Source organism: Ranitomeya variabilis, chromosome 3 (assembly GCF_051348905.1).
Source record: "Ranitomeya variabilis isolate aRanVar5 chromosome 3, aRanVar5.hap1, whole genome shotgun sequence".
In the NCBI taxonomy this organism is placed as follows: domain Eukaryota; kingdom Metazoa; phylum Chordata; class Amphibia; order Anura; family Dendrobatidae; genus Ranitomeya; species Ranitomeya variabilis.
The window spans coordinates 409,526,985-409,545,230 of NC_135234.1; the positions used below are offsets into that span (position 1 = coordinate 409,526,985).

An 18,246-nucleotide genomic window follows, 5' to 3' on the forward strand; every position below is an offset into this window, starting at 1 on the left:
GTGTTTTGTTTGCCTGCCATTGGTTTCAATAGGGTTCGACGGTGTTCGTCGAACACGTCCCTGTTTGACAAACCGAACCCGAACACTAGGGAGGTGGCTCATCTCTAGCCTTAAGTACTAGATGCTTCCCAGCTAAGCTATTTGCTGGAGGCCGATTCAGAATGCGTGCTACTCCTCTTAGAATTGGGGAGCATGCTCATACCAAGCACACTGCCGGGTGACCCGCTCACCGTGCGTGGGCCCTGGAGCAGGAATCCGCAGCAGAACACAGAGACACCAACAAGAGGCTGTGGCGGTGAGTATGTTGGTGCCCCTGCTGGGAGGAGGGAGAGGGAACATGCAGGGACACCGACATTAACATCACAGTACCCCCTATTATGCTCCTCTTCTTCAAGTCCGCAATAAATCTCTGCAGAAGTAGGCCATAAATATTCTCCTTGGATTACCATGATCTCTCTTCAAGGCCAAATTCTCTCCAGAACACAAAGAATTGAAGATACCTTCGTCGGGTCCATCTTCAAAATCTGTCCGGGATGATATGTCTTTGAAGAGGTGAGTGGTTGAAAATCCCGGAGGTACATCAATGATGCCATCCTATGGTCTTTGCAGAAGCATCTTCACTACCTTCCAGTTGAAGACGTTAGCACAAGGCCACGAAGCAGATGTCAGACCTGGCTGAGAAGATGGTATCAGCAGTGGCCTGACAGGCTCATGAGTACGCAGCCACAGAAGACCCAGGAGTAGTGGGCACCACAGACCAGGCAGCACCTAAAAAGCGATCTTCTCCATATTCAGCATTCCTACCCGAAGCTTTACCAGCTCAGAAACAACTCAAAGGACTTTGGATAGGTCCTTTACCTCAACGGAGGACACAAACAAGGGACTCTGGGGGTGATAGATGGGAGTCTGATACCGATCCACCACGGTTTGCTGCAAGAAATTTCTCGCCAAACGAGTGTCTAGGTAGGCAGTCTCAACAAACTTGGTGCATTGAAAGGATATGGATACATTCAAAGTCAATGGTGGAGTGGTATTACTCTTGCCCTGGGTATCTTCTACCAACTCTATCTTTTGGAGTTTCTCCGACTTCTCAGAACAATTATGAATGAAATGTACTGTGCTATTACAGTAGCACAATCCATTGGCATGACAGTGTTCTTGCTGCTGCTTTGCCAACTTCACACTGTTGACTTGCATTGGTTCATAGACTTGCCTCAGAAGGCTGGGGAATGGACGTTCTCCGGAAGGATTGAGCCAGATATGATAGCTTCCTCTCACGCGTTGCCTCTCTGGACCGTTCCTGAAACCTAAGGTTGATCTAGGTTGCCAGGGAAATCTGGTCATCTAGGGTAGTAGGTATGTCTCAACCAGCCCGTTCATCCCTTAATCCCTCCCAGAAGGTAGCTACCAGAGCCTCGTCATTGCAGCCTAGTTCGGAAGACAGGGTGTGGAAACAGACAGCATACTGGCTTACAGACAGATCACCCTAACACAGTCTGAGAAGGGAAGATGCAGCAGAAGATACAAGACTCAGCTCATCGAAGACCTTTCGGAGATCAGCCAGGATGGCCTGCAGATCTGATGTCACAGGATCCCCTCTCTTTCACAAGCGGTTGAGCCATGCTAGAATATTTCCTGATAGGTGGAACATCAGGAATCCAACTTTAGCCCGATCAGAGGGAAACTGATGGGCCAACATTTCATAGTACAGCGTGCACTGCTTTGGGTTCCCATTGTAACGTGTCATAGCAGAAAGATGAGGACTAGGTCTAGATGCATAAGTTGTAGGCTGAGTATTAAAGCTGAGGTGCAACTTGGGCTGAAGTGGATTAAGTAGCTGGGGTTGAGGCATCCAAGTGGGTATTTGGTCTGCAGATAGGACAATTTTTTTCCTGCTGATCTCGCTAATGAATCAACTATTGGTACAACTCCAAGGGTGGAGGGGTCTTGGAATCAGAGAGGTCCATGGCCTGTACAAATTGACATGCACATGGATCGTGTACCCATTGTACCACGGCACACCACAGGGCAGTTCCCTGTACTGCAGCAGCTGACCCCAAGGGTCAGGATCGCAGACAGGGACTCTGAATCCAAGGTAGCACTGGATACTGATGCAGGTTCAGGCAGTGCAGATCTTGGAAGACTTGACAGGACGGACACTGGTGCAGGCTCAGATACTGCTAGAACAGCTACAGTAAATGTTCAGGTACCGCCAGAGTGGTTTCAGGTTCAGGTACTGCCAGAGCGACTTCAGGTTCAGGTACTGCTGTAGCTGCTTGAGGCATAGGTAACACTGATAACAGGAACAGGTTCGAGTTAAGACTAGGCGGATTCAGCAACAGGTTTGGGTTCTAACAGGATAGGTTCAGGCAGGATTCATGATGCACAGATAAGAAATATAGATATAGTACAATGTAAAAGATTTAACTTACTTCTTGCATTACATGAGTGATATCTATTGTAAATTCTACAAAATCTCAGAAACCGGTGAATCTTCACATCGCACAGTGCATATGCTGGGGGAATTCAAAAGTCTGCAGTCACACAAGAGTTCAGACTTTTCATTTTAGACTGGACAGTATAGTCCCTCTATATAGTATTATGGGCACCACATAGTCCTCCATACAGTATAATGGGCTCCATACAGAATAACGGGGCCCATATATCGCTCCATTGAGTATAATGGGCCCATATAATGGTCCATACAATATAATGGGCCCCATATAATGCTCAATAGAGTATATAATGGCCCCATATAATGCTCCAAACAGTATAATGGGGCCCACAAAGTGCTTCATACAGTATAATGGGCCCCATATAATGGTCCATACAGTATAATGGGCCCCATATAATGCTTTATACAGTATATAATGGTCCCATATAATGCTCCATACAGTATAATGGACCCCATATAATGCTCCATACAGTATAATGGGCCCCATATAATTCTCCATACAGAATAATGGCCCCATATAGTGTTCTGTACAGTATAATGGAGCCCATATATTGCTCCGTACAGTTCATAATTGCCCCATATATTGCTCTATACAGTATAATGGTCCCATATATTGCTCCATACAGCATAATGGCCCCGCATATTTCTACATACATAAAAAATATATAAGCAAATACTCACCTCTCCTCATTCCCTGCTACTGCAGTCGCCTCAGAGTCTTCTGACTCTCTGCAATTCTTGGCAGAGGGCGCTTGTAGTGAGACGTAATGGCGCCCTCTGCTCTGAGACATCAGAGAGTCAGAAGACGCTGAAGAGATCTGAGCAGCATGGAATGTGGAGTATTTCAGGGGGCCCTGACTCACGGACCCCATAGCATGCCAGTGTCCCCGACAGTGAGTGGGCCCCCCTCGTTCATCCAGGGCCCCAGAACTTGCCCGGTTGCGCTAGTTGGTGATGCCGACCCTGGGTTCAGGTTCAGACTAGGTGGGTTTAGCAACAGGCTCAGGTTCTAACAGAATAAATGCAGCAACAGGTTCAAGAATAGGTTCAGATACCTGACAGCTAACTAGCAAGGACAAACTCAAACTAACACTGAAGAGGGCATTATACAGGCACCTCCCTACAGGGGAGGATGCCTCAAGTATTACATTCCTACCAGCTATTGGCTGGGGGCAGATTCAGACTCTATTCGCTACTCCTTTCAAAAAGCGGGGAGTGCGCACTATGGGCTGAGAGACCCGACTCAGGAGCAGGAAGCCGAGGCAGAACAGGGAGATGCCACTGAGTGGCCGTGGCGGTGACTATGTCGGCGTCCCTGCCTGGAGGAGGGAGAGGGAACATGTAGGGATGCTGACATTAACGTTACACTCTGCAGGATTTAATTAGATGCACCTGCCTAGCATTTTACTAGAACCAGGGCCTGTGTTCACTAAAGGTGTTTCAGTCTGCTGGATGGAGCACTGTCGAGTGTGCTGAAGCTGTTGAGTTACCTTACCAGCCAAAATATGAGCTGTAGCTGGGAAAGAGATGTGCCAGGGTTCTCTCTCTGTATGAAGACTGCATGGGTTAGCAAGGAAAGCTGAGCAATCTGTATGTAGGAGCTGCAGAGAACCATGTGGAAGCTGCAGCATGTTCAGTGTGAACTGTGTACGTAATTGAATACTTCTGTTTGGCACTGGAAGTTGCGAGAGCTCAGGCTGAAGGGGATACTGAGAATGGTTTGATATAGCTTCTTCTGTGTAATGAAGTTTGCTCTGAGAGAAAGGACTGTAATCTGTTCTGATGACCCCACACTGATATATATGCTGTGCTAAATGAACTGTTTATTTGTTGTAATACCTTTTTTTCCCCCACCCGAAGGGTCTGTTTTTGGTTTTTAATCCCTTAGAATTTTATGGAAGCAATAAAACTGTTTGGACCAGATCGCATTGCCTATGCGAACGCTACCTAATGCCTGCCTAAGAGGGATCTCTACACAAGCAATTCTACTCTTTTCTCTGCTCTATGTAGAATCAGAAAGTTTATTTTCTCTTTATCTATTATTCCCTCTTCAACTGGTAAACTAGCTGCTCCCTCCTGCATCTGCCAGGGACTTTTGCAGTGACTTATACTTGGAGAATATACCTCCTGTTTCTACATAGAACTTAGAAGAATTCAGCTCGTCAGTTTTTAATTATGTGATATCATAGACTTAATAGAGAAGAGAAGAATTAACTGGATAGAAATACAAAATGAGCAATTGGGAGTACACAGTGCTTCATTAAATCACCTGCCTTCCATTGCTCCTTCTTTAGTGATCCTGTCAGTTTTGTTCACTGCGACAATCTTGGACTGCGGATGTAGGATGCTTTGTCCCAGAGTCTTCAAAATGGCGCACATAGTTCATGAATTTGGCGAAAAATAAAAAAATATTCTTTATTTCTGTCTTTAAACAGTTTTTGCAATTTTCAGCACAAAAGCTCCCACAAATCATTTGAAAAGAAGGTAAAATGTGCCAAATTGAGAACTCCAGAAACCTTACTCCACTTAGAAGCTATAGTGTGATGCACAAAAAAAAGAGATTTGGTAAAAGTCGCGATTTATAATTCTATCTAAAACATCTGGATAAGCAAAGTTCTTGAGGAAAAAAAACAACAACTTAAAAAGTGGTGCAAAACGTAGAGAGAATAAGGCGCAAATAGAAAAGCCACTAAAAAAGGAGGAACAACAATGATGAATCTTGGCCCTCGCGTTTTACAAGCTTTGAACATGACTCTTATAGCCAAAACCAGAGAGCCTGTAATTGGAAAATTACTAAAGTATGTTTTTAGGTTTGTTATTTATATTGCCACAAAAAATTGCCCCAGAATACATTCCATGTCTGCTTGCCACAAATTCCTTAGCAAAATATATACACAGACCCCACTAATTAAAAAAAAATCAATTTTATAAATATTTTATCAAAATAGGAAAAAGTATAGACATTCCACTCCTCAAGTGGTTTTCAAGCATTGGGATATTAACATTTCTTTTTTTTCTAATTTCAGAATAGACGGATTGCTAAAGTTTCTACGGCATTACTGGAATACAAGGAGCATTTATGTACACAGGTATATTGCTATTACATGGAAGACCACAACATTGTTGAATTGTAGTATGTGAGGGTGCCTATAACCCATAGCAAGCTGGACACAACCTAGTAATGCTGTGTCTAGCTAAAAAGACAGTGCTGGAAAAATGGTTCAAAGTTTAATATTTTGGACTCTGGTAACGGCAATTTGGGGAGGACATTTAAAAAAAAAAAATAAGTAGAATTGCATAGTACTCAATAAATTGAAAATCATATACAATATGTCATTCTGAAACCAGAAATGGATTACCCCCTCCTCCCAAAAAAGAAAAGAGTGCCAGAAAGTTTATATACTCAGGCTTAATATGAGCAAACAACCATACTTGTTAATCAAGCAATATTGAATTCTTTTCAATGAAAATAACTGTTAAAAAAAACAATAAGTGCGGTAGTCATGGTACAGAGATCCCTTGATTAACCCCTTCACGCCGCAGCCCATTTTCATTTCTGCATTTCTGTTTTTTGCTCCCCTTCTTCTCAGAGCCACAACTTTTTTTTATTTTTTTGTCAATATGACCATGTGAGGGCTTGATTTTTTTGTGGAATGAGTTGTACTTTTGAGCAACTATACAGTGTACTGGAAAATGGGTGAAAAATTCCAAGTGCTGTGAAATTGAAAAAAAAGTGCAATTCCACAATTTTTTTTTACCATGTTCACCAAATGCTAAAACTGACCTGCCATTATGATTCTTCAGGTCATTACGAGTTCACAGATACCAAACATGTCTAGGTTCTTTTTATTTATCTGTTGAAAAAAATCCACAGTTTTTTTTTTTAACAAAGCATAATTTTCCGATATCCGTAGAGTCTACATTTTTCTGGATCTGGAGCTGAGTGAGGGCTTGTTTTTTGCGTGCTGAGCTGATGTTTTTAGTAATACCATTTTGGTGCCGATACAATCTTTTGATCGCCTGTTATTACATTTTAATGCAATGTTGCAGCAACCAAAAAAATGTAATTCTGGTGTTTTACCTCTTTTTCTCGTTACGCTGTTTACCAATCAGATTAATTCTTATTCTATATTAATAGATCGGACGATTCTGAATGCGGTGATACCAAATATGTGTATTTTTTTAAAATTGTTTTATTTTTAATGGGGCGATTGGGGGCGTGATTTACACTTTTATTTTTTTATTTTCTAAATATTTTAACCCCTTAATCCCATATGACGTACTATCCCGTCAAGGTGACCTGGGACTTAATTCCCAGTGACGGGATAGTACGTCATATGCGATCGGCCGCGCTCATGGGGGGAGCGCGGCCGAGTGTCGCTGCTGACATCCGACACTATGTGCCAGGAGCAGTCACAGACCGCCCCCGGCACATTAACCCCTGGCACACTGCGATCAAACATGATCGCAGTGTTCCGGCGGTATAGGGAAGCATCGCGCAGGGAGGGGACTCCCTGCGGGCTTCCCTGAGACCCCCGGAGCAACGCGATGTGATTGCGTTGCTCCGAGTGTCTCTTACCTCCTATCCCTGCAGGCCTCGGATCCAAAATGGCCACGGGGCTGCATCCGGTTCCTGCAGGGATTACTTCCGGGTCCAGTGCAGGCGCTGGTAAACCTGCAGCGCTGTCAGTCAGATCGCTGATCTGACAGAGTGCTATGCAAACTGTCAGATCAGCGATCTGTGATGTCCCCCCCTGGGACAAAGTAAAAAAGTAAAAGAAAAAAAAATTCCACATGTGTAAAAAAAAAAAAAAAAATTCCTAAATAAAGAAAAATATATATATATATTATTCCCATAAATACATTTCTTTAAATTAAAAAAAAAACAATAAAACTACACATATTTAGTATCGCCGTGTCCGTAACGACCCAACCTATAAAACTGTTCCACTAGTTAACCCCTTCAGTGAACACCGTAAGAAAAAAAAAAAAACGAGCCAAAAAACAACGCTTTATTATCATACTGCTCAACAAAAAGTGGAATAACACGCGATCAAAAAGATGGATATAAATAACCATGGTACCGCTGAAAACATCATCTTGTCCCGCAAAAAATAAGCTGCCATACAGCATCATAAGCAAAAAAATAAAAAAGTTATAGTCCTCAGAATAAAGCGATGCCAAAATAATTATTTTTTCTATAAAATAGCTTTTATCGTATAAAAGCGCCAAAACATAAAAAATGATATAAATAAGATATCGCTGTAATCGTACTGACCCGACGAAAAAAACTGCTTTATCAATTTTACCAAACGTGGAACGGTATAAACGCCTCCCCCAAAAGAAATTCATGAATAGCTGGTTTTTGGTCATTCTGCCTCACAAAAATCAGAATAAAAAGCGATCAAAAAATGTCATGTGCCTGAAAATGTTAACAATAAAAGCGTCAACTCGTTCCGCAAAAAACAAGACCTCACATGACTCTGTGGACCAAAATATGGAAAAATTATAGGTCTCAAAATGTGGAGACGCAAAAACTTTTTTGCTATAAAAAGCGTCTTTTAGTGTGTGACAGCTGCCAATCATAAAAATCCGATATAAAAAAATTGCTATAAAAGTAAATCAAACCCCCCTTCATCACCCCCTTAGTTAGGGAAAAATAATAAAATTTAAAAAAATGTATTTATTTCCATTTTCCCATTAGGATTAGGGCTAGGGTTAGGGCTAAGGTTAGGGCTAGGGTTAGGGCTAGGGTTAGGGATAGGGCTAGGGTTAGGGCTAGGGTTAGGGCTAGGGTTGGGGTTAGGGCTAGGGTTAGGGCTAGGGATAGGGTTAGGGTTGGGGCTAGGGTCGGGGCTAAAGTTAGGGTTAGGGTTGGGGCTAAAGTTAGGTTTAGGGTTTGGATTACATTTACGGGTGGGATTAGGGTTAGGGGTGTGTCAGGGTTAGGGGTGTGGTTAGGGTTACCGTTGGGATTAGGTTTAGGGGTGTGTTTGGATTAGGGTTTCAGGTAGAATTGGGGAGTTTCCACTGTTCAGGCACATCAGGGGCTCTCCAAACGCGACATGGCGTCCGATCTCAATTCCAGCCAATTCTGCGTTGAAAAAGTAAATCAGTGCTCCTTCCCTTCCGAGCGCCCAAACAGGGGTTTACCCCAACATATGGGGTATCAGCGTACTCGGGACAAATTGGACAACTTTTGGGGTCCAAGTTCTTTTGTTATCCTTGGGAAGATAAAAATTTGTGGGGCTAAAAATCATTTTTGTGGGAAAAAAAAGATTTTTTATTTTCATGGCTCTGCATTGTAAACTGTAGTGAAACACTTGGGGGTTCAAAGTCCTCACAACATATCTAGATAAGTTCCTTGGGAGGTCTAGTTTCCAATATGGGGTCACTTGTGGGGAGTTTCTACTGTTTGGGTACATCAGGGGCTCTACAAATGCAACGTGACGCCTGCAGACCAATCCATCTAAGTCTGCATTCCAAATGGTGCTCCTTCCCTTCCGAGCTCTGCCATGCGCGCAAACAGTGGTTCCCCCCCACATACGGGGTATCGGCGTACTCAGGACAAATTGGACAACAACTTTTGGGGTCCAATTTCTCCTGTTACCCTTGGGAAGATACAAAACTGGGGGCTAATAAATCATTTTTGTGAAAAAAAAATTTTTTTTTTTATTTTCACGGCTCTGCGTTATAAACTGTAGTGAAACACTTGGGGGTTCAAATCTCTCAAAACACATCTAGATAAGTTCCTTAGGGGGTCTAATTTCCAAAATGGTGTCACTTGTGGGGGGTTTTAATGTTTAGGCACATCAGGGGCTCTCCAAACGCGACATGGTGTCCCATCTCAATTCCAGTCAATTTTGCATTGAAAAGTCAAACGGCGCTCCTTCCCTTCCGAGCTCTGCCATGCACCCAAACAGTCGATTACCCCCACATATCGGGTATCAGCGTACTCAGGACAAATTGCACAACTTTTGGGGTCCAATTTCTTCTCTTACCCTTGGGAAAATAAAAAATTGGGGGCGAAAAGATCATTTTTGTGAAAAAATATGATTTTTTATTTTTATGGCTCTGCATTATAAACTTCTGTGAAGCACTTGTTGGGTCAAAGTGCTCACCACACATCTAGATAAGTTCCTTAAGGGGTCTATTTTCCAAAATGGTGTCACTTGTGGGGGGTTTCAATGTTTAGGCACATCAGGGGCTCTCCAAACGCAACATGGCGTCCCATCTTAATTCCAGTGAATTTTGCATTGAAAAGTAAAATGGCGCTCCTTCCCTTCCGAGCTCTCCCATGAGCCCAAACAGTGGTTTACCCCCACATATGGGGTATCAGCGTACTCAGGACAAATTGTACAACAACTTTTGGGGTCCATTTTCTCCTTTTACCCTTGGTAAAATAAAACAAATTGGAGCTGAAATAAATTTTGTGTGAAAAAAAGTAAAATGTTAATTTTTTAAACATTCCAAAAATTCCTGTGAAACACCTGAAGGGTTAATAAACTTCTTGAATGTGGTTTTAAGCACCTTGAGGGGTGCGGTTTTTAGAATGGTGTCACACTTGGGTAATTTCAATTTGGTTCCAAAATTGTGCTGATGTAAAGTAGACATGTGGGAAATGTTACTTATTAAGTATTTTGTGTGACATATCTCTGTGATTTAAGGGCATAAAAATTCAAAGTTGGAAAATTGCAAAATTTTCAAAATTTTCGCCAAATTTCCATTTTTTTCACAAATAAACGCAAGTTATATCGAATAAATTTTACCACTATCATGAAGTACTATATGTCACGAGAAAACATTGTCAGAATCGCCAAGATCCGTTGAAGCGTTCTAGAGTTATAACATCATAAATAGACAGTGGTCAGAATTGTAAAAATTGGCCCGGTCATTAACGTGCAAACCACCCTCGGGGCTTAAGGGGTTAAAAAGCATTTTTTTTAAACTTTTCACTTGCTTTAATATCCATGAATATCCATGGGAGCAGGGCCGGACTGGGACTAAAATTCGGCCCTGGCATTTGAAGTTACACAGGCCCACTTGTCACATGGTGACTGTATAATATCTTTGTACACTTGTAGGCAGGGCCGGTTTTAGGCAAAGTGGGGCCCTACGCCTAGGCAAAGTTTAAAATGTGGCCCCAAATGCTAACATATTGCACATCACACAAAAGCATTTCAGTTGTATTTATATGCGCTGAGTTCAGGCCGCTAAATGAGTTTGATTGACAATACTGAAGTTGTTCAATGCTTGTTTCCCGGCCTCTTTCCACAGTCTAAGAAAAAATTGATGGGACAGAACCATCACTAATAGATCACGAACAGATCACCATACAGTATCATGTTATCAGCAGCACATCTACAGTTTACGCTGGCGATGTGCTGCTGAGAACAAGGATTTTTGTTCCGGCAAAAAAAATCTGAATATGCAGCATTTTACTTGTTTAGTAAAATACACCCCATAGTCCTCCATATATTATAATGTGCACCACAGTCCTCCATATAGTATAATACACTCCCTATAGTCCTCCATATATTAAAATACACTGCTCAGTCCTCCACATAGTGTAATACACTCCTCATAGTCCTCTATATAGCATAATACACTCCTCATAGTGCTCCACATAGTATAATGCACCGCCATAGTCATCCATGTAGTACAATTCACTTCCCATAGTATAATGCACCCCATAGTTCTTCATATAGTATAACGTATTCCCCATAGTCCTCGATACAGTATAATGCAGCCCACATACAGTATAATGCAGCCACCACCCTACAGAGTATAATTCAGCCACCCCAGAGTATAATGCAGCCACCTCAGAGTATAATGCAGCCACTCCAGAGTATAATGTAACCCCCCATAGAATATAATGCAGCCCCCCTCACAGAGTATGATGCAATCACCCCTCATAGAATATAAATATAATACAGCCCCCATAGAATATAATGTAGCCCGAATAGAATAGAATACAGCCCACCTCCCCATTGAATATAATGCAGCCCCATCAAAGAGTATGATGCAATCATCCCTCATAAAATCTAATACAGCCCCCATAGAATATAATACAGCCCACCTCCCCATAATATATAATGTAGCCCCCCATAGAATATAATGCAGCCCCCCATAGTATATAAGACAGCCTCCCCCATAGAATATAATATACCCCCATAGTATATAACACAGCCTCCCCCATAGAATATAATATACCTCCGCAATAGTATATAACACAGCCACATAGTATATAACACAGCCTCCCCATAGAATATAATATACCCCCATAGTATATATCAAAGCCCGCATAGTATATAGCACAACCCGCATAGTATATAGCACAGCCTGCATAATATAGCACAGCCCGCGTAGTAGTATACAGCACAGCCCACGTAGTAGTGTACAGCACAGCCCACACACAGTAGTATATACAGCACAGCCCACACAGTAGTATACAGCACAGCCCACACAGTAGTATATACAGCACAGCCCACACAGTAGTATATACAACACAGCCCACACAACTGTAACTGAGGCAATGACAGACTAGCACAGCCCACATCTCGTCTCTCTTTCCCCCCCCCCCCCCGATAATGGCCCCACAGTCCAGTAAAAAAAAACAAAAAAAAAACCCACTCTCCTCACCTCTCCTCTCGCCGGCGCTGCTCCCTTCTCCTGTCTCAGCGGCTGCAGTCTGCCCGGGACACAGCAGGTCCGCGATGATATGACGTCATCGCGCACCCGCAGTGTCAGAGACAGATCGGGGAATGATGGGAGAGGGAGCATCAGCAGATGCCCTCTCCTCCATCATTGCATTGAACTGTACCGGCGTCATAGACGCTGGTATAGTTGAATGCGGCGGCACTGGCGGGGGAGGGGGGGAGAGTGCAGCGGCCCACTACTGGCACTGGCCCTTCTGGCATTTGCCAGAAGTGCGGCCAGTCCGGCCCTGCATGGGAGACTAGAAGCTGCGATCATCCGATTGTTTGTACCTGCAGCGCTGCTCTGTGTAGCAGAAATGCTCATTTGCTATGAGTGTCAACTGCTGGGCAGCACTCCCAGCAATCTGGCAATGACAACCACAGGGGTCTCCTTCAGACCCCGGGTTGTCATGCCAACCCATTGGCGAATTGCGGTCATGTGACACGGGTGCCGGTGGGCGGGATTAGTGACGCACTTCCGGCGCGATCATGTTAAATGCCTGTTTTCATATAGTACCCTGAGGATAGGGAATATAAAAGGGACAGCACTGCGCAGGATCTAAGCGCAATATTAAAAATGTCACAAATAGAAGTGCAAAGCTGATGTACTCACCAAACTGAGGTTGAAGGAACAGCGTATTTGCCCTGGGGGATTATCCTAGTTATTCGGTCTGCTGCATGGCTCCTGGTCAACTGGGCGATCCTCAGTCATCCGCAGGTGAAAAGTAAAAAGAAACAGAAATCCAGTCTGGTGTTGGTGCTCCCGAAAATTGTAACATGTGACAAATTGGCTTATTTAAAAAAAAAAAAAAAAAAAAAAAAATATTTAAAAAGATTTTTATTCTGAAGTGTACCAAGTAAAAAACAACGCGTTTCGGCTTTAAAAAAAGCCTTCATCAGGTAAAATATACATCCAATGTTAAATGCCTATGTTAGAGCGATTCCACCCATGAATGTAAGGGGCAGATATCAGCTGTCGGGTCATAGGGGAGACCCGACATCCGACATCCGAAGTACATGTATATGTGTAGGTGTTAAAGTGTAAAATGATAACACAAATTCATGGATGTAAAGTAGTCTAAGGCGCATTCACACGCCCTTATGTTGTAGTCCAAATGTGGGGTGGCTACAGATCTCCTAATCAGGACTTGACAGATACATATATATATATATATATATATATATATATATATATATATATATATATATATATATATATATCAGAGACTGAATTTGGGCCTGGAAACCCATGGATGGTCAGTAAATCACAGACTGTGAAACATACTGTAGATGTGTAATTGTGGTCTAAAGTACAAAAAAAATTAAGCAAGTTGCAATGTCTGCAAAAAGCCCAAAAAGCCAGCGGCCCAAAAAGGCTTTGTTGGGCAGACATGTTTCTAGGAGTAAGCCGAACTATGATTGGCTACTCCCAGCATAAGGTGCATTGCATAAGAAAGGAAGGAGGGCACTCACCGATCTGAAGCTTGACTTTGTTTTATTAAATGTTCATTAAAACATCATGGCTGGGAGAGTAAACAAGGAGCTCCTGTGAGCAGTGTGAAGACGACGGCCGTTTCGCGCTCTCACTGCGCTTCCACGGGTCTGTATGTGGAAGGATGCTGGGAGGGAAGATCATATGCTCCGGCCACGGCATACTCCTCCCATTCCCGGTTCCTCCCACCTGGCCATGAGATACAAATCACAACAGAACACTAAAACACGATTAAAACTGTGTAGAGCACCCATAAATCTTATACATTAACTAGTATAACCAGCACAAATAACGAGAACAACAATTATTCATTTTCTATCTACCCCATTAGTGACCTTCAATCCTGCGAATGAGTCACTAGTATAAAAAAAAAAATGCTGCTTCGTTACCAATGTCCGACGATGCCGCTACTAAACCCCTTTTGGTAATTACAGGAAAACCGACATGTCCAACTTATCGTTGAACCCCGTCGGTCCCATTGCGTTAGTGCGCATTATCCACTTTGACTCACGTCTGAGGAGGAGCTTATTCCAATCTCCGCCCAAAGGAGAGAACTCCCGGATTTCCCCCATGTACCTCTCTTTACGTGCGTAAGCAATCTTGGCACTCCTTTGCCCGTTCTGATTGACCTGTAATGCTCCCGGAAACGCACATACATGGGACGTATGGTTTTCCCCACGTAATAAAATCTATGTGGACAGAAAAGGACATATACAACATGGTCCTTTTTACAGGTAATGAAATCCATCACCGGGTGCTCAATCGCCCCTATATGTAGGACCCGACTGGTGACATGGAATTCACAGAAGGAACAATGTCCACATCTGTGATTGCCCTTGGGGGCCCCCCTCTTATCCAACCAATTTTTGTTCTCCTCTTTCTCAATACGGTTCCTCACCAACTTATCCCCCAATCTAGTGCTGCGCCTGTTCGCTATTAAAGGGCCCCTGGCTACCACCTCCGCTAAATCCTTGTCTCTCTCGAAGATGTGCCAATTCTTTCTTATAGAAGCCCGAATCTGCTGGTCCATAACATTATATCCGAAACAAAAATTGAATCTTTTATCTCTTTTCTTCTTATTATTTTCAACTGACATACTACCCTCCTGGGTCTTTGTACCTCTCACTGTACCATTTCTTACCTTCTCAAATGCTGTATTCAATAAATCCTCTGGGTAGCCTCTTTGCCGAAATCTATCATATAGCTCCCCTGACTGTCTCAAAAAACCTTCCTCCGTATTGTTGACCCTCCTGATCCTCAGGAACTGACTATAAGGTAGTGAACGTTTTACGTGTGCGGGGTGGAAGCTATCATAGTGCATCATCATGTTCGTCACCGTAGGTTTCCGATGGACCGATGTGCACAATGACCCCTCCTTAATCTCTACTAGTACATCTAAAAATTCCAACCGCTGTCCTCCAAACATGGCAGTGAACGTCATATTCATCGTGTTTTGTGTATTAAGGTGGGTTACAAATTCCTGAAAGATTTCCACAGACCCATCCCACACGATGAATATGTCATCGACATATCTTAAATATAACTTGATATGTCTCAAATACATATTTTCTACGGAATATATGTACCTCTCCTCAAAGAGTCCTAGATATAAATTAGTGAATGTGCACGCTGCTGGAGTCCCCATCGCTGTCCCGACCTCTTGACGGTACCACCTGTCCATGAAAGTAAATGCATTGTGGGATAAAACAAATGATAGTCCCTCACATACGAAATCTATAAATAGATAATTTTTTCCTACTGTGCTTAGTATCTGGCGGACGGCTTGGACCCCCGTAGTTTGGGGAATTCTCGTATACAAGCTTTCGACATCAATAGATGCCAAAGCGAAACTAGGTTGCCATGTAAACCGCTGCACATTATCTAGAAATTCGTTGGTGTCTCTCAAATAAGACGGCATGTCTTTCAATAGTGTACGTAAGAGCCAATCAATGTACTGGGGCAGGGGCTCAGTGAGCGACCCTATCCCAGACACGATGGGCCTCCCCGGAGGAGAAATGATCGATTTGGGAATCTTGGGAATGTGGTACCAATGCGGTCTCGATGGGAACTCCGGCAGCAGTCTCTCCGCTTTCTTTTGTGATATAACCCCCAAGTTAACATATTTTCTTAGGTATGACATTAATTCATTTTTATACCTGTGCCCTGGGTTTCCATCTAACGGTTTGTATGTCTTGGTATCCGAAAGCTGTCTGGTGGCTTCTGTTATATATTGGGGTCTAGGGAGCAAGACCACCTTGCCCCCTTTGTCGGCCAGTCTAACCACCGTATCCCCCCACCCTTTTATCTCTATTAGTGCCTTTGTTTCTGAATCCGTTAAATTTGATGGAGCCTTTTGATACACCAAAGCCTCGATGTCCCTGATCACCTGTGTTTCAAATAGGTCAATCAGATTACCCGGTGTTACTGGGGGCATATAATTAGAGGGAACACCCCCCAAAAAAGGGGTTAAGTGCCTCGGTTTCACTGTCAGCCATCATCCCCTCCTCCCCTGTCTAATCTACCAATAGTCTAGCATCCCTGACTGTGTCTATAGATGTATCCATGTGGGCTAAAAAGCCTAGAGGACCAATGCTACAAGGGCTGTCACCCTCTAAAACCACATTAGTAGGAGATTTATTCAGGAAGGCTTTATGTAGGTGGATCTTTCTGACCGATTTTAACAAATCAATTCTGAAATCAACAAAATCAAACTCCTCCGGGATATTATATCCCAGTCCTTTGGAAAGTAATGATAAATGTGCTGGGATCAGCTGGTGTTCAGTAAGATTCAATACGGACTCTTCTAATGGAGCAGTTAGTATCTCCGTGTCCATGAAATATGCTTCCTTTTGCCCTGACGCCCGAATCCTGTGTTTCTTTCTTCCCCTCCGTGTCCTTCTCCTAAAGGGATGATGGTGTCGCTTGTCTGGCCGCCATCCGCTGCCAATTGTTCCACCAAGCTATTGGATGCAGCTGCTCCCTCACTCAAACTGGAGTCTGATTCTGTGGTCAAATAGTCTCTTCTCTGTTTGGGACTCCTGTTCTTATCAAAATTCCTCCTTTTTCTCCATTTGACAGGGTTTCTTCCTGATGTCGCATCCCCAGACTGCTGTTTTCGTTTGTTCCAGGAGAAAACTTGGCCGGTCTCAAAGTCTATTTTATCTCGTATGAACTTATCACGCTTTCTCTGTTTTATGTCAGCTTGTATCGGTATAAGTTTACTGTCCATTCTCTTATTCAACATGCTCCATTGATTCTCAGTTAACCGTCGCTTTAACTCCTCCTGGGTTCTAGTCAAGTCCGCATTTAGTGACTCATAATTGCGTACATTCGTTTTCAGGACAAGTTGTAACAGTTCTTGCGAGCATTTCAACATTATACGTTCCCATTCAGTACAAAAAAGCGGATCTTCGCCAAATTGCGACATCTCTTTCCATACTCTTAAACTACGGGGTTCTACTCCGCAGAAAAAATGTATTTGAGACATATCAAGTTATATTTAAGATATGTCGACGACATATTCATCGTGTGGGATGGGTCTGTGGAAATCTTTCAGGAATTTGTAACCCACCTTAATACACAAAACACAATGAATATGACGTTCCCTGCCATGTTTGGAGGACAGCGGTTGGAATTTTTAGATGTACTAGTAGAGATTAAGGATCATTGTGCACATCGGTCCATCGGAAACCTACGGCGACGAACATGATGATGCACTATGATAGCTTCCACCCCGCACACGTAAAATGTTCACTACCTTATAGTCAGTTCCTGAGGATCAGGAGGGTCAACAATACGGAGGAAGGTTTTTTGAGACAGTCAGGGGAGCTATATGATAGATTTCGGCAAAGAGGCTACCCAGAGGATTTATTGAATACAGCATTTGAGAAGGTAAGAAATGGTACAGTGAGAGGTACAAAGACCCAGGAGGGTAGTATGTCAGTTGAAAATAATAAGAAGAAAAGAGATAAAAGATTCAATTTTTGTTTCGGATATAGTGTTATGGACCAGCAGATTCGGGCTTCTATAAGAAAGAATTGGCACACCTTAGAGAGAGACAAGGATTTAGCGGAGGTGGTAGCCAGGGGCCCTTTAATAGCGAACAGGCGCAGCACTAGATTGGGGGATAAGTTGGTGAGGAACCGTATTGAGAAAGAGGAGAACAAAAATTGGTTGGATAAGAGGGGGGCCCCCAAGGGCATTCACAGATGTGGACATTGTTCCTTCTGTGAATTCCATGTCACCAGTCGGGTCCTACATATAGGGGCAATTGAGCACCCGGTGATGGATTTCATTACCTGTAAAACGGACCATGTTGTATATGTCCTTTTCTGTCCATGTAGATTTTATTACGTGGGGAAAACCATACGTCCCATGTATGTGCGTTTCCGGGAGCATTACAGGTCAATCAGAGCGGGCAAAGGAGTGCCAAGATTGATTACGCACGTAAGAGAGGTACATGGGGGAAATCCGGGAGTTCTCTCCTTTGCAGGCATTGAAAGGGTCCGCTTACCAGCGCGGGGCGCAGATTGGAATAAGCTCCTCCTCAGACGCGAGTCAAAGTGGATAATGCGCACTAACGCAATGGGACCGACGGGGTT

At 43.3% G+C, this 18,246-nt stretch overlaps 1 protein-coding gene across 3 annotated transcripts in view; it reads left to right on the top strand.

Moving 5' to 3' along the window:
- The window catches only part of LOC143816179 (uncharacterized), a 173,110-nt gene that overhangs the window by 144,233 nt on the left and 10,631 nt on the right, over nt 1–18,246 (top strand). For all 3 annotated transcript variants that reach the window (XM_077296255.1, XM_077296256.1, XM_077296257.1), the window contains one exon: nt 5,482–5,544. In XM_077296255.1, coding sequence (XP_077152370.1) covers nt 5,482–5,544 — 63 coding nt within the window. The remainder of the gene's footprint in view (nt 1–5,481; nt 5,545–18,246) is intronic.